This window comes from Piliocolobus tephrosceles, chromosome 16 (genome assembly GCF_002776525.5).
Source record: "Piliocolobus tephrosceles isolate RC106 chromosome 16, ASM277652v3, whole genome shotgun sequence".
Classification (NCBI taxonomy): Eukaryota; Metazoa; Chordata; class Mammalia; order Primates; family Cercopithecidae; genus Piliocolobus; species Piliocolobus tephrosceles.
The window spans coordinates 23,164,454-23,181,391 of record NC_045449.1 but is presented as its reverse complement, the minus strand read 5'-3'; the positions used below and the strand labels follow the sequence as shown (position 1 = coordinate 23,181,391).

At 47.0% G+C, this 16,938-nt stretch overlaps 1 protein-coding gene across 2 annotated transcripts in view; it reads left to right on the top strand.

The window, feature by feature from the left end:
- KIAA0100 (KIAA0100 ortholog) overlaps window positions 1-16,938 on the top strand; it is a 33,338-nt gene that overhangs the window by 6,709 nt on the left and 9,691 nt on the right. Inside the window, exons 14-26 of one of the 2 annotated variants that reach the window (XM_023183899.3) lie at window positions 101-359; window positions 1,027-1,232; window positions 3,564-4,656; window positions 5,091-5,282; window positions 5,426-5,628; window positions 5,776-5,894; window positions 6,015-6,235; window positions 6,931-7,121; window positions 7,252-7,351; window positions 7,497-7,696; window positions 10,653-10,947; window positions 15,418-15,575; window positions 15,845-16,051. In XM_023183899.3, coding sequence (XP_023039667.2) covers window positions 101-359; window positions 1,027-1,232; window positions 3,564-4,656; window positions 5,091-5,282; window positions 5,426-5,628; window positions 5,776-5,894; window positions 6,015-6,235; window positions 6,931-7,121; window positions 7,252-7,351; window positions 7,497-7,696; window positions 10,653-10,947; window positions 15,418-15,575; window positions 15,845-16,051 — 3,444 coding nt within the window. Of the gene's footprint in view, window positions 1-100; window positions 360-1,026; window positions 1,233-3,563; window positions 4,657-5,090; window positions 5,283-5,425; window positions 5,629-5,775; window positions 5,895-6,014; window positions 6,236-6,930; window positions 7,122-7,251; window positions 7,352-7,493; window positions 7,697-10,652; window positions 10,948-15,417; window positions 15,576-15,844; window positions 16,052-16,938 lie in introns of both variants that reach the window. The other variant, XM_023183898.2, reaches the window with a different exon arrangement.

The window sequence follows — 16,938 nt, the reverse complement described above, 5'->3', positions numbered from 1 at the left end:
CAGAGCACTGAGCATCCTTTTGGCAGCAGGAAGTGCATTAGGGAATTATAAAACTGTACGCCTCCATACTTCTAATGGGATCCGTCTGCTTCTTCTCTAGGGTAGCTATAACCAGCCTCTGGGCCTGTCCAGCACCCAGTCAGATACCCTCTTTCTTGATTGTACCATTCGAGGACTTCAGGTGGAAGCATCAGATACCTGTGCCCAGTGTCTGTCTCGTATCTTATCCCTGGTGGGTCCACAATCTGGGAAGTCAGCTGTCTCTAGGCACTCTTCATTTGGGGAATCTGTGTCATTACTGTGGAAAGTGGACTTGAAGGTCGAAGACATGAACTTGTTCACCCTTTCTGCCTTGGTTGGTAAGTGGGACAAGGAGTCTATGCTGAAGTGTGCTACTTGGGAGACTGAGGCAGGAAAATCACTTCAACCTGGGAGGCAGAGTTTGCAGTGAGCTGAGATGGCGTCACTGCACTCTATCCTGGGCAAAAGAGGGAGACCCTGTCTCCAAAAAATAAAATAAAATAAGTAAATAAATATACTGAAGTGTATAGTGTGTAACCTAAGCAGATTATGTTGGTTTAGTCTGCTCCTTCTCATTTGATGAAGCTGCTGAGCTGGAATTTTTCTGAATTAGAGTTACAAGATGCTTGAAAGTCTTGCATAAATATCAGGCTTCTTGATATTTCTTAAGGGCCTATGAAAGGCAAGTACTAAGCAAGACATAAAAAGACAACCTTAATCTAGTCAAGAGAGATCCATATAGCTTTTTATTTCCTTGTGTGTTTAGTTCTAGAGAGTAAATGGTATGTCTCTGTGCAATTTGTAGGAGTTAAGGAACTTCTTTGGCTCTGCCAAATCCAGTTAGGTTAAGAGAGGAAAGGGAAAGTTTCCTTAAAACCTAAGGAATGAACTTCGGGAGGCATGAGGAATAAAGATAATTAAGGGAATAAGTGAGAAAGGCGAGTGAGGACTTTTGTTGCCCTTTAAGAGCTGGGAACCAAGGCTGACATGGTTTCTGGTTGTTAGGTGCTTCAGAGGTACGACTGGACACCCTGACTATCCTGGGCAGTGCAGAGACCTCCACTGTGGGAATTCAAGGACTTGTGTTAGCGCTGGTGAAATCAGTCATGGAAAAGATGCAACCCTGTTGCAAGGCCCCTGACATCCCTACCCCAGTGCTCAGCCTTTCCATGATCTCCATCACCTATCACAGCAGCATCCGCTCTCTGGAGGTAATGTTCCTGTGGAGAGGTGGGGCCAGGCTGGTTTTTCCCTCAGCTTAGACCCTTTCTCTGTCTTTTTTTTTTTTTCTTGTCTTTTCCCAAAACAGAGTCTCACATGTTGCCCAGACTGGTCTTAAACTGCTGGGCTCAAACAGTCCTCCTATCTTGGCCTTCGAAAGTGCTGGGACTACAGGTGTGAGCCACCATGCCCAGCCTCTCTTTTTAGCTCATGTTGTGATTTTTTGTAACTCTTATGTTTTCAACTTTTTGTGGAATTTAAAATACATGCAAAACTAGAGAGAATATATAAGCTTCGTATACCAAGATTCAATAATTACCAATTCATGACCGATTTCTTTTAATTATACTCCTACCAATTTCCCCTGCCTCAGGCTCTGGGATTATTTTGAAGTAGATAAGTAGGTATCAGACACATATAATTTCAACTATAAATGTTTCACTGTGCATCTCTGAAAAATAAGGCGCTTTTTAAAAATAATGATCTGGTGTCATTTTGCTGAAGCCCTCATCCCATCAAAAGACTGGAAGGAGTCAGACGATAGAGGCAGTGGCAGGTTTTGAGAGGCTTTCCAGTATCTTTATCCTCAGGGTAACAGATGGACATGGGACCCTCTTAGGAGGAGGGTGGGCGTTTTCTTCTTTGTCAGACTTCACCTTTGGAAACTGAAGAGTTTCCTTTTTAGAGACTAGAACTTGAAAATTTTCTATCCTGGAATTTTACTTTTCTCCGTCCACTTAGCTATTCAGAACTGACTTTGTTTTTATTTTTTATTTTTATTTATTTTATTTATTTATTTATTTATTTATTTATTTATTTTTTGAGACGGAGTCTTGCTCTATCACCCAGGCTGGAGTGCAGTGGCCGGATCTCAGCTCACTGCAAGCTCCGCCTCCCGGGTTCACGCCATTCTCCTGCCTCAGCCTCCCGAGTAGCTGGGACTATAGGCGCCCGCCGCCATGCCCGGCTAGTTTTTTGTATTTTTTAGTAGAGACGGGGTTTCACCGTGTTAGCCAGGATGGTCTTGATCTCCTGACCTCATGATCCACCCGTCTCGGCCTCCCAAAGTGCTGGGATTACAGGCTTGAGCCACCGCGCCCGGCCTATTTATTTTATTTTTGAGATGGAGTTTCACTGTGTTGCCCAGGTTGGAGAGCAGTGGCGCGATCTCGGCTCACTGCAAGCTCCGCCTCCCGGGTTCACACCATTCTCCTGCCTCAGCCTCCCGAGCAGCTGGGACTACAGACACCCGTCACCACGCCCGGCTAATTTTTTGTATTTTTTTGGTAGAGACGAGGTTTCACCACGTTAGCCAGGATAGTCTCAATCTTCTGACCTCGTGATCCACCCGCCTCAGTCTCCCAAAGTGCTGGGATTACAGGTGTGAGCCACTGCGCCCGGCCCCTGACTTTGTTTTTCAAGCTGACAAAGACAATACTCCCTCCTTGATGCATATTTTTACATAAGTCAGCTGCCATATTGACTTGTGTGCTCAGTACTTTATTTTTTATTTTTTATTTTTTTATTTTTTGAGACGGAGCCTTGCTCTGTCGCCTGGGCTGGAGTGCAGTGGCCGGATCTCAGCTCACTGCAAGCTCCGCCTCCCGGGTTTACGCCGTTCTCCTGCCTCAGCCTCTGGAGTAGCTGGGACTACAGGCACCCGCCACCTCACCCGGCTAGTTTTTTGTATTTTTAGTAGAGACGGGGTTTCACCGTGTTAGCCAGGATGGTCTCGATCTCCTGACCTCGTGATCCGCCCGTCTCGGCCTCCCAAAGTGCTGGGATTACAGGCTTTGGGACCAAAGTGCTGGGATTACAGGCTTGAGCCACCGCGCCCGGCCTGTGCTCAGTACTTTATTATGCTATATTTTGAGAATTAAATTGATGTAATCAATTCATGAAACATTTTCAAGTTGACTGTTGCAGTGGTTACTAGACAGTGTAGTTGCTGACAGAAAGGTAACTCATAAACAGAAACATGAAGGCAGATGATTTAATTGAGTACCTGCTGTCTATACTGAGTGTACTATGGTAGATACTAAAGAATGAAAACACATGGTCTCTATTTTCAGACAATTTAGAATCCAGTTGAGGAGAACTTGAAAAGTGTAAGTGCTCTTAAATATAAGACACTAACAACTGTTAGCTCAGCACGTTAGTGCTGACAGGAACAAAGCAAGGCAGTAATTAATGTGGTTACACAGGAATAACTTCTGGGTGGAGATGGTTCTTGAGCCAGGTATGCATGTGTCATAATCCTTGCCATCTCTATTGTTTCATGACATGATAATTGACAGATCCTTTTCTTCTGCTCCCTAAAGGTTCAGTGTGGTGCAGGGCTGACTTTACTTTGGAGTCCCCCAGATCACATGTACCTGTACCAGCATATCCTGGCCACTCTACAGTGCCGAGACCTACTAAGAGCCACTGTGTTTCCTGAGACTGTACCATCCCTTGCACTAGAGACTTCAGGAACCCCTTCTGAGCTAGAAGGCCATACCCCTGAACCATTACCCCCAAAGCGGCTGCTAAACCTAACCCTGGAGGTGAGCACAGCCAAACTCACAGCTTTTGTAGCTGAGGACAAGTTCATTACCCTGGCTGCAGAGAGTGTGTCACTGAGCCGGCATGGAGGTTCCTTGCAGGCATACTGTCCAGAGCTGGCAGCTGGCTTTGATGGCAATAGTATCTTCAACTTCAAGGAGGTGGAGGTGCAGCTGCTGCCTGAGCTGGAAGAGATGATCCTCCACCGGAACCCCTTCCCTGCGCTGCAGACCCTTCGGAACCGTGTTTGGCTTCTCTCCCTTGGCTCAGTCTCAGTGGAGTTTCCTTATCAGTATGACTTTTCTCGAACTCTAGATGAGGCTGTGGGAGTTCAGAAGTGGCTGAAGGGACTGCATCGAGGGACTCATGCTTGGGCCTCTCCAGGCCCTGTCCCGCTCCCACCTGATCTACTCTTAAAGGTTCAGCACTTCTCATGGGTTTTCTTGGATGATATTTTTGAGGTGAAACTTCATGATAACTATGAGCTGATGAAGGATGAAAGTAAGGAGAGTGCCAAAAGACTGCAGCTACTGGATGCCAAAGTGGCCGCCCTTCGGAAGCAGCATGGGGAGTTACTGCCTGCCCGCAAAATTGAGGAGCTCTATGCCTCTTTGGAACGCAAAAACATTGAAATCTACATCCAGCGTTCCCGTCGTCTCTATGGCAACACACCCATGCGCCGGGCACTGCTCACTTGGAGCTTAGCAGGGCTAGAGCTGGTAGCTCTGGCAGATGCCTCTTTCCACGGTCCTGAGCATGTGGTAGAACAGGTTCAAGAGCTTGATCCAGGCAGCCCTTTTCCCCCTGAGGGAGTAGATCTTGTCATTCAGTGGTGTCGAATGCTCAAGTGCAATGTCAAGACCTTTCTGGGTAAGTAGTGTTTCCCTTATTTGCAGACCCCGTGTTTGCCCGCTCAGCTCTAGGGAGCTCTCTGAGTGATTTCAGACAAACTAGGTTATATGGTTATATTGGGAACTGTGCTGTTTTGGATGGGTGGAGTGGGATGGGTGGGCTTCCCTTCCCTCTCTTTGTTCCTAAATTTCACCCTGAAATTGCTTATCTAACATAAAGGGAAAGCTAACACAGTCATCTTTAAGATTATTGTGTCTCTTGGATCTCAGTGCTATGCTCTTAACCTTCTGCTCCAGGGTCACTGTCATTTTTCAGCTTGCTGTCAACTGCCTGCCCTTGTTCCCTCAATTGACTTTGTAAATACAGATGGGTAAAATAGTGGTGAGGAAAAAGGCCCAAGAGTGCTCAGACTGCCCCTGAGTAGCCAGTGTGTACCCTTCCTCTGGTAACAGTTCGGATCAGAGACTATCCACGGTACCTATTTGAGATCCGTGACTGGCGGCTAATGGGTCGACTTGTGGGCACCGAGCAGAGTGGTCAGCCTTGCTCCCGTCGGCGTCAGATCTTGCACTTGGGGCTTCCGTGGGGTAACGTGGCAGTGGAGAGGAACATGCCCCCACTCAAATTCTACCATGACTTCCACTGTGAGTAGAGATGGGGCAGTTGGTTTGGCTGAGGGACGTTTGTGATGGGTGAAATAGGAGATGAGCTGAGGCCCTTCTGGAGTGAAGAAGGAAGAGAAGGGTAATGTTGTGAACAAGTTATAGCCTTTGTTCCTCTACCCCAGCGGAAATATTCCAGTACACAGTGGTATGGGGCCCATGCTGGGATCCAGCCTGGACACTGATTGGCCAGTGTGTGGACCTCTTGACCAAGCCCTCAGCTGACCCCAGCCCACCTTTGCCCTGGTGGGACAAGAGCCGTCTTTTGTTCCATGGAGACTGGCACATGGACATTGAACAGGCGAACCTGCACCAGCTGGCCACTGAGGTGAGGGGTGTCTTGATACTTTTTTCCTATCAGGATAATATGGTTGAGGCCTGTATAGCACATGTGGGAAGAGAGAAAGGTGCTGATACGGGAGATGAGGATGGTTTTCTTACCTATATCTCACCAAGTTCTTGGGGGTGGTCATAGGATCCATACAACACAACTGAAAATATGCACTGGGAGTGGAACCACCTGTCTTTTCATTGGAAACCTGGTCAGTTTGTGTTCAAGGGTGACTTGGATATCAACGTGAGAACAGCCTCTAAGTGAGTAGAGTGAAGGGAGGGTCCTCCATGGGGTGAGGGACTCAGGTTGGAGGGAGGGGGAAGAGCCAAGGGGAAGTGAGTGACCAGGGCACTGAGGGCTGGGGCTCCGTTGTGAGGCAGGTATGACGACTGCTGCTTCCTTCACCTGCCTGACCTCTGCATGACACTGGACCTGCAGTGGCTGTGCCATGGGAATCCCCATGATCACCATAGTGTCACTCTGCGGGCCCCAGAGTTCCTGCCTGAGGTGCCCTTGGGCCAGCTTCATGACTCCTACCGGGCCTTTCGCTCGGAGAACCTCAATCTCTCCATCAAGATGGATCTGACTCGGCACAGTGGAAGTGAGGCTTGGGCCTGGGGTAGTGGGGAGGAAGGGCTGGGAGGGCAGGCAGGGACACTGGGGACTTTAGCTTGACCCTCTGGGGAGGGGAGGGGAGAAGGGCAAGGGAGAATCTAGGTTAGGACCTTTTTTTTTTTTTTTGTGGGGAAAGGGTTGGTGTCTTAGACCTTTTTGGCTGCTGTAATAATAATACCACAAGTTTGGTAGCTTATAAACAACAAACGTTTATCTCTCACAGTTCTGGAGGCTTGAAAGTCCAAGATCAAAGAACTGACAAATTCAGTGTCAGTGAGGGCCCATTCCTCATAGATGGTGCCTTTTTGCTGTGTCCTAATATGGTGGAAGGAGTCAGTGAGCTCCCTTGGACCACTTTTAAAAGGGCACTAATCCTATTTATGAAGGCTCCACCCTCATGGTCTAGTGACCTCCCAGAGGCCCACCTCTTAACATCATCACCTTAGGGGTTAGTATTTCAACATGAATTTTGGGGAGATGCAAACATTTAGACCATAGCAGTAGGGGAAAGCAGAGAGCTTAGATCCTTGAAAGAAGAGGGAGTGGGGGATGCTGAATGTGAGGCTAGGTGCTGTTTGGATTTTGGATTTTTAAACTTCTACAACCTGCAGCAAGGGAAGGATTTAGCTTTACCTCTGTGTTTCATCCGTAACTAGGAAATGTCTGTCCTTCCCTTTGCAGCAATATCCCAACCCCGAATTCTGCTATATAGTAGTACCCTGCGCTGGATGCAGAACTTCTGGGCAACTTGGACTAGTGTCACAAGGCCTATCTGCAGGGGAAAGCTCTTCAATAACCTGAAACCCAGCAAGAAGAAACTTGGTCAGCACTACAAGCAACTTTCCTATACAGCCCTCTTTCCCCAGCTGCAGGTAAGGCACTGATGTCCCTGCTGACGTCTTCACTTTATTCTGCTTCTAGTTTTCTTGTTTCTCACACTGAGTCCCTTAATCATCCCTCTCATGCCATCCTTTGTTCAGTGTTATGCTCTCTTGTTGCCAGGTACATTATTGGGCCTCATTTGCCCAGCAACGGGGCATCCAGATTGAGTGCAGTCAGGGCCATGTCTTTACTCGGGGTACTCAGCGGCTTATACCTCAAGGTAAAATCAAAGAGTCCTTTCATTTCTCCTATCCTGTTCCTTGTTGTTTTTCCCTTTCTCAGTTCCATTCCGCTCCTCCATCTCTGTCTTACACTATCCTCTGAACTGGTCAGCATGGTCTCTTTGTGCCTCTTTTTCTCAGCAGGCACAGTGATGCGGCGCCTTATCTCTGATTGGAGTGTTACCCAGATGGTGAGTGACCTAAGTCAGGTGACCGTTCACCTGATGGCCTCACCCACTGAAGAGAATGCTGATCACTGTCTTGATCCCTTGATAACAAAGACCCACCTGCTGAGCTTATCCTCCCTCACCTACCAACGGCATAGCAATCGCACAGCCGAGGAGGTACTGCCTGACACAGTTTCTTTATTACCTTATTTGTATTAGTAGGTATCTCAGCCTACTTGGACTGCCATAACAAAATACCAGAGACTGGGAGGCTTATGTAACAAAAATTTATTTATCAGTTTTGGAGACTGGGAAGTCCAAGATTAGGATGCCTGCATGGTTGGGTTCTGGTGAGGGCTGTCTTCTTGGCTTGCAGATGACTGCCTTGTCTCTGTCCTCACATGGCAGAGAGGGAGAGAGAGCACAAGTGTGCATGAGTGCTCTGGTTTCTCTTATTGTAAAAGCACTAATTCTGTCATGAGTGCCCCACCCTCATGATCTCATGTCATTACCTCCCAAAGGCCCATCTCCAGATACCATTACATTGGGGGTTAGGACTTCAACATGTGAATTTGGGGGGAACACAATAGAGTCCATAGGAGTAGGTTGCAGGCGAAGTCCCTGGTAATGTTTCTCATTATATTCCAAGCATGTATGTCATTACTTTATGACAGACTCACTTGGTTTAGCTGTATCAGCATCCCTCTTTTCGAAAATACCTTTTCTTTCTCTCCTAGAAATAGTATCTTACTCTTTAGGAAATACAGTAAAATTTTTTCCTAACACTGAAAAAAAATTGGTACGGACTTTTCCCCCAATTAGGGAAGGATTCTAAGTTGAAATTCTCAAGTCATTTAAAATACAGTCGGGGAGGGCTGGGTGCGGTGTCTCATGTCTGTAATCCCAGCACTTTGGGAGGCCGAGGCGGATGGATTGTTTGAAATCATGAGCTCGAGACCAACCTGACCAACATGGTGAAACCCTGTCTCTACTGAAAAAACAAAAAAATTAGCTGGGAATGGTGGTGCATGCCGGTAGTCCCAGCTACTCGGGAGGCTGAGGCAGGAGAATCTCTTGAACCTGGGAGGTGGAGGTTGCAGAGAGCCGAGGTCGCACTACTGCACTCCAAGCTGGGTGACAGAGCAAGATGCTGTCTCCAAAATACAAAAAACAAAACAAAACAAATAAAATACAGTGGGGGCTGGGCTCAGTGGCTCACGCCTGTAGTCCCAACACTTTGGGAGGCTGAAGCAGGTGGATTGCTCGAGCTCAGGAGTTTGAGACCAGCCTGGGCAACATGTGGAAACCCTGTCTCTACCAAAAATACAAAAAATTATCTGGGTGTGGTGGCATGTGCCTGTGATCCCAGCTACTCGGGAAGCTGAGGTGGAAAGATGGCTGGAGTCTCGGAAATCTAGGCTGCAGTGAGCCGTGATCGTGCCACTGCACTCCAACCTGGGTGACAGAGTGAGACCCCATTTCAAAAATAAATAAATAGGCAAGGTGTGTTGATGGCTAATGCCTGTAATCCCAGCACTCTGGGAAGCCAGGGTGGGTGGATCCCTTGAAGTCAAGAGTTCCAGACTAGCCTGGGCAACGTGGTGAAACCCTGTGTCTACAAAAAATACAAAAAAATTAGCCAGGCATGGTGGCGTGCATCTGTCGTCCCAGCTACTCAGGAGGCTGAGGTGGGAGGATAGTTTGAGCCCAAGAGGCAGAGGTTGTAAGCCAGGATTGCACCATTGAGGCTGGGTGCGGTGGCTCACACCTGTAATCCCTACACTTTGGGAGGCTGAGGCAGATGGATCACTCGAGGTCAGGAGTTTGAGACCAGACTGCCCAACATGGTGAAACCCTGTCTCTACTAAAAATACAAAAATTAGGCCAGGTGTAGTGGCTCACGTCTGTAATCCCATCACTTTGGGGTGCCAAGGTGGGCGGATCATTTGAGGACAGGAGTTTGCGACCAGCTTGGCCAATATGGTGAAACCCTATCTCTACTAAAAAATACAAAAATTTGCTGGGCGTGGTGGCGGGTGCCTGTAATCCCAGCTACTTGAGAGGCTGAGGCAGGAAAATCTCTTGAACCCGGAAAGTGGAGGTTGCAGCCAGCCAAGATCGTACCACTGCACTTCAGCCTGGGTGACAGAGTGAGACTTTATTTCAAAAATAAATAAATAAATAAATAAATAAATAAATAAGCCAGGTGTGGTAGCACATACCTGTAATCCCAGGTGCTTGGAGACTGAAGCATGAGAATCGCTTGAACCCGGGAGGCGGAGGTTGCAGTTAGCCAAGATCATGCCACTGCACTCCAGCATGTGTGATGGAGTGAGACTGTCTCAAAAAAAAAAAAAAAAAATCACACAACTGCACTTCAGCCTGGGAGACAGAGCCAGATTCTGTCTCAGTTAAATAAACATATTTTAAATGTAAAATAAAGTGGGGCCAGTCACAATGGCTTGTACCCGTAGTTCCAGCTACTTGGGAGACTGAGGCAGGAAGACTGCTTGAAGCCAGGAGTTCAAGACCAGTCTGGGCAAAATAGACTTCCATTTCTCAAAAAAGAATTTTAGAGGAACTCTAAAAACATTTTTTAATAACAAACAAAATGCAGTAGGTATAGTTCAAATGTAATATAACACACAAGCCAAGACCACTTAGTTTTTCTTTCTCCAGGGTCTGTCTCCCCACCACACCCAGCGAATTTCTTTTCTTTTTTCTTTCTTTCTTTCCTTTTTTTTGAAACCGCATCTCTCGTTGTCACCCGGATTGGAGTGCAGTAGCGTGATCTCGGCTCACTGCAACCTCCGCCTCCTAGGTTCAAGTGATTCTCCTGACTCAGCCTTCTGAGTAGCTGGGTTTACAGGTGCCAGCCACCATGCCCAGCTAATTTTTTGTATTTTTAGTAGAGATGGGGTTTCACCAGGTTGACCAGGTTGGTCTCAAACTCCTGATCTCATGATTTGCCCACTTCAGCCTCCCAAAGTGCTGGGATTATGGGCATGAGCCACGGCACCTGGCCAACACGTTTCTTATTCAACAAACTTTTATCACTGCTTTTGTGCAACAGCAGCATTGGGGGCAATTTCCATGCTACCTGAAGTCTTGAAGTCCTTTTCCTGTTTCGTAGGAGCTCTCTACTCGTGATGGGGATCCTACCTTTCATACACATCAGCTGCACTTAGTAGATTTACGGATTTCCTGGACAACTACCAATCGAGACATTGCCTTTGGGTTATATGATGGCTACAAAAAGGCAGCTGTACTCAAACGTAATCTCTCTACGGAGGCCCTGAAGGGGTTAAAGATTGATCCACAGATGCCAGCCAAAAAGCCAAAGCGGGGTGTCCCAAGCAGTGCCTCAGCCCCACCTCGTGCTAACACTCCCAGCTTCAGTGGACGGCCTGATAAGGGGTCATCAGGAGGTAAGCTTGGGGAGATGAGACTTCATGGGTTTGGGTTTAGAACATGGATATGGGCTTGGACGAGAGTTTGAAAAGGACTGAGTCATGGCTGCTTCCATCTATGTGCAGAAGTGAAACTCATTTTTCTTTCTTAGGCCACCTAAGTCTTATATATTAAGTAACAGTGATGTTGGGGCATTAAATGGTCTGGTCCCGTGGCCAGAAGAGAATGAGAAGGAGAGTGATAGAGCCAAAACAAGACGAGTAAGGGAAAGAAACAAAGTGATAAATGCCACAAGAGAGAAATAAAAGAAAATGGGAGTTAACCGGGTGCAGTGGCTCACTCCTGTAATCCCAGCACTTTGGGAGGCTGAGGTGGGTGGGTCACTTGAGGTCAGGAGTTCAAGACCAGCCTGGCCAACATGGCAAAATCCCATCTTTAGTAAAAATAATACAAAAAAAAGTTAGCCAGGCAGGGTGGCATGTACCTGTAATCCCAGCTACTTGGGAGGCTAAGGCACAAGAATCACTTGAACCCAGGAAGTGGAGGTGACAGAGCAGGACTCCATCTCAAAAAAAAAAGAATAAGGGGCCGGGTGTGGTGGCTCACACCTGTAATCCCAGCACTTTGGGAGGCCGAGGTGGGCAGATCACGAGGTCAGGAGATTGAGACCATCCTGGCTAACACGGTGAAACCCCATCTCTACTAAAAATACAAAAAAATTAGCCGGGCATGGTGGCGGGTGCCTGTAGTCCCAGCTACTTGGGAGGCTGAAGCAGGAGAATGGCGTGAACCCAGGAGGCGGAGCTGACAGTAAGCCGAGATCGCACCACTGCACTCCAGCCGGGGTGACAGAGTGAGACTCTATCTCAAAAAAAAAAAAAAAAATGGAGTTACTGCTGACAGGAGTGAAGGGGGGAATACCATCAGGGGAGAGTTGATTGAGGAAGTAGCATTTGAGCCAGGCCCTGAAAGCTTAATATGGTTTGAACATACAGAAATGGGGTGGAAGGGCAATCAAGGCGTAGGGAATAACCTGAGTAGGAGTGGAGTTTGAAAGCTTAGTGTGTTCAAAGGAGAATCTTGAAAAACCCAAGCTCAAAAGTGTTTTCTCTATTCTCTCACTCAGAAACAGTTGACACAGAAGACTTCTGTGACCAAATGTGTGGGAATTTTTTCCCAACCGATTAGCAAGCAATTAATTCTGCAGCGGACACCAGTTGGGTGTCCTTTAATTCAGTTCAATTCTGACACTACCTGGGGACAGCATCAGATGCCAAAGGTTGACGACTCAGTCTCTAAGCCTCCCGCCCCTTCCTTCATATGCCAGTCACAGGCTACAGGTTGCTTTATCTGTGCTTCTCACCACCTGGCTATAAACGGGTTCCCACGACCCCCTCCTTGGGTTCAATTAATTTGCTAGAGCAGCTCACAGGACTGAAGGAAACCTGTTTACTGGTTTATTATAAAGGGTATTACAAAGGATACGGATGAAGGGATGCATAGTGCGAGGTATGGGAAGTGGTGGGAAGCTTCTGTGCCCTCCCCAGGCAGGCATGCTACGCCTCGGGAACCTCTACATGTTCAGCTATCCAGAAGCTCTCCAAATCCTGTCCTTTTGGGTTTTTAATGGAGACTTCATTATGTAGGCATGACTGATTAAACCACTGGCCATTGGTGATTAACTTAGCCTTCAGCCCCTTTCTTCCCAGGAAGTATGTGTGTGATGGGGGTGGGGCTGAAAGTTATAACCCTTTAATCCTGCCTGGGTCTTGCAGTGACCAGCCACCATCCTGAAGCTACTTAGGGGCTGCCAGCAACCAGTCAACTCAGCATACAAAAAGACATCACTTTGGAGGCACTAATGATTTTAGATTTTGTATGCCAGGAAACAGGGAGGACCAAATATGTATTTCACAGTATCACAGAGAGTAAACAGTCTCTTTTAGTTGACAGAGAGAAAGGACTAGAAAGGAAAGCTGGGGTAGATCACCAAAGACCTTTCATATAGGGCTAAGGAGTTTTTGGTCCTTGTACAGTAGGCAGTGGTGAACTACTGAATGTTTTTGAATGTGGGTGTGTCATCGTTTTATGAAGACAGATCTGGCAGTAGTGTGTAGGAGGATTGGAGAGGAAGAAACGAGGTGGGGAGACAAATTAGGAAACTATTATGGTGTCTCAGTAAGAAGCATTGAAGGCTGGGGCCAGGCACAGTGGCTCACACCCGTAATCCCAGTACTTTGGGAGGCTAAGGGGTGGATCACTTGAAGTCAGGAGTTGGAGACTAGCCTTGCCAACATGGTGAAACCCTGTCTCTAGTAAAAATATAAAAATTAGCCAGGCGTGGTGGTGCTACTCGGGAGGCTGAGATGGTAGAATTGCTTGAACCCAGGGGCGGAGGTTACAGTGAGCCAAGACTGCGCCATTGCACTCCAGCCTGGGCAATAAGAGTGAAACTCCATCTCAAGAAAAAAAATAAAAATAAAAATAAACATTGAGGGCTAGAACTAGGTAGAGGCAGTGGGAATGGAGATAAGATGGATGGAAACATTATTGTGCATATGAGAGAACTGGCCACTGGTTGGAAGGAGGAGTTAAAGGGAGAAAATTATAACAACTTGATTTTGAGCCCGATGACTGGCATGATGGATGAGAAATAGAGCCTGGGACTAAACAGGTTTGGGGAAGTGTAGGGTTGTTAAGTTCAGATTTGGGCATGCTAAATTTGTGTCACTAGTAGGCTATTAATATAATGTCTAATAAACAGCTGGAAATTAGGGTCTAAAAGCTTAGGGCTACAAAGATAGATATTTGGGAATTTCAGCATAGAGCTAAGAGTTAATGCCAAGGATATTATAATAATTGCTTACTGTATGGTAGGTACTCTGCAAAATATTTTTATGTATTATGCCATTAAATTTTCTTTTTTCTTTTTTTTTTTTTGGGATGGAGTCTTGCTCTGTCACCAGACTGGAGTGCAGTGGCGCGATCTCGGCTCACTGCAATCTCCACCTCCTAGATTCACGCTCTTGTCCTACCTCAGCCTCCTGAGTAGCTGGGATTACAGGTGTGCGCCACCACACCTGGCTAATTTTTGTGTTTTTAGTAGAGACGGAGTTTCACCATGTTGGCCAGGATGGTCTCAATATCCTGACCTCGTGATCTGCCCACCTCAGCCTCCCAAAGTGCTGGGATTACAGGTGTGAGCCATCATGCCTGGCCCCATTGAACTTTCTTTTTTTTTTTTTGAGACGGAGTCTTGCTCTGTCGCCCAGGCTGGAGTGCAGTGGCCGGATCTCAGCTCACTGCAAGCTCCGCCTCCCGGGTTCACGCCATTCTCCTGCCTCAGCCTCCCGAGTAGCTGGGACTACAGGCGCCTGCCACCTTGCCCGGCTAGTTTTTTTTTGTATTTTTTAGTAGAGACGGGGTTTCACCGTGTTAGCCAGGATGGTCTCGATCTCCTGACCTCGTGATCCACCCGTCTCGGCCTCCCAAAGTGCTGGGATTACAGGCTTGAGCCACTGCGCCCGGCCCCCATTAAACTTTCATAGTAATCTTATGAGAGAGTTACTCTTTTACAAATAAGGAAACTGCGACGCAGAGAGGCAGACTGCCCAAGGTCACAATACAGGCAGACTAGTTTGATTCTGGAGACTGTGCTCTTAACCATACACTCTGTTACACAAACCCATTAAGAGAAAGAATAGGAAAGAGAAGGGAACATGCCAAGGATGGATCTGAGGAGCTTAGACTCGGAGAAGGAAGAGGTCCTGGAGACATAATCAGGGGAAGCAGCAGACCTAGGAGAACATAATGACATTGATGGCAAGAGAGTGGTTTCAAGTGGAAAAGAGTGGTCAAATAGTGTGTAAAATAATACGAAATGAGAAAAGGAATAAAATGGGGGCAAGGGAGAGATCATAGAGTAATACCTAAGAGAAAAAGTGTACCTAGCATTTCTCAGTTTCTGTTGGGAATCTGTACTCTTATTAAAATTGAAGGGAGGCCAGGCGAGGTGGCTCACGCCTGTAATCCCAGCACTTTGGGAGGCCAAGATGGGTGGATCACCTGAGGTCAGGAGTTCGAGACAAGCCTGGCCAACATAGCGAAACCGGTCTCTACTAAAAAAACACAAAATTAGCAGATATGGTGGCACGCACCTGTAGTCCCAGCTACTCAGGAGGCTGAGGCAGGAGAATCGCTTGAACCAGGAGGTGAAGGTTGCAGTGAGCCGAGATGAGGCCACTGCACTCCAGCCTGGGCGACAGAGCAAGACTCTGTCTCAAAAAAAAAAAAGGGAAAATGAAATAACCCTTGTTTTGCCTTCATGAGTCAAGGGATGGGCTGGGCTAGAGTTCTAGGTTTGGGAGGATGTATTCTAAGCCCTTATCTAGCCAGATAAATTGAGGGAAGATCAGTTTGGCTCTGGAAAGGGAAAAGTCTTTCCCTTTGAGACTGTGACCTTTCCCTGCTTCCTATTTCTCTGCTAGGTGCTTACATGTTGCAGAAACTAATTGAAGAGACAGACAGGTTTGTAGTGTTCACAGAAGAGGAATCAGGCATGAGTGACCAGTTGTGTGGCATTGCTGCCTGCCAGACGGATGACATATACAACCGAAACTGCCTTATTGAACTGGTCAACTGTCAGGTACCTTCCCTTTACAAGTTACCTCAACATCAGGCTAGATCATGATCATATTGTTCACCTTCCCCCACCTCTAAATGTGAATGGGTGAATAGAGCTCCAAAAAATTTGTCCTTCTCATAGGTATCATAGATAATCACTTCTATGTCCAGACGCCAGTAAAATTTACTCAGTAAGCCAGAATTAGATCTAGCTGCAGTGGTTGATACATTGTGCTCACTAATCTTCTCATCTTCCTTGGTAGCTTAACTCTGCTTCTATCTCTGGCATAGATGGTTCTTCGTGGAGCAGAGACAGAAGGCTGTGTCATTGTGTCAGCTGCCAAAGCCCAACTGCTGCAGTGCCAGCACCATCCAGCCTGGTACGGTGATACATTGAAGCAAAAGACATCCTGGACTTGCCTCTTGGATGGCATGCAGTACTTTGCCACCACTGAGAGCAGCCCCACAGAGCAGGATGGCCGACAGCTCTGGTTAGAGGTTAGTGAGTGGGTTTGTGAAGGCCCATTATATTCCTGGTTTTCCATAGACTTTCTAATGGCTGGAATATTCTTGACAGTAACCTACTGTTACTAGCTTAGCAGAATAATGAGGCTGGTAACACCTTGAATGTGGGCAGTCTCTGGTATGGATGCATGTAGTACTTTTTTTTTTTTTTTTTTTCCTCATGGTGTTCTATTTCATTGCAAAAGAAATTCTCATTTCCCAGAACTAGTATAAAATGGACTGGAACTTTTTTACTCTTAAAGATTGCTGATCCCTATTAATGTTCACACTAATCAGCAGGCAGCCAAGAAAACAGGCAGTGACTCAGAATTTTCGATAAGTTCACTATCTGCCCTTTCTCTGTCCTTTCATGAAAATGACTGATTGGTTATTTCAGCAAGGCAGTGAGGTTGAATGAAAGACTGTCTAGGAGTCAGGTTATGTGAGTTCTGATGATAGCTTTCCCATTATAGTAGCCATGAACTCTTGGACAAGTCACCTTTAATTGTGAAATGGAATTGATACTTCACCCTCACAAGATTGTTGAAAGGATCACATGATAAGGTGCTTTGAAAATATAAATATAAGGGCCCGGCGCAGTGGCTCAAGCCTGTAATCCCAGCACTTTGGGAGGCCGAGACGGGCGGATCACGAGGTCAGGAGATCGAGACCATCCTGGCTAACACGGTGAAACCCCGTCTCTACTAAAAAATACAAAAAACTAGCCGGGCGAGGTGGCGGGCACCTGTAGTCCCAGCCACTCAGGAGGCTGAGGCAAGAGAATGGTGTAAACCCGGGAGGCGGAGCTTGCAGTGAGCTGAGATCCGGGCACTGCACTCCAGCCTGGGCGACAGAGCAAGACTCCTTCTCAAAAAAAAAAA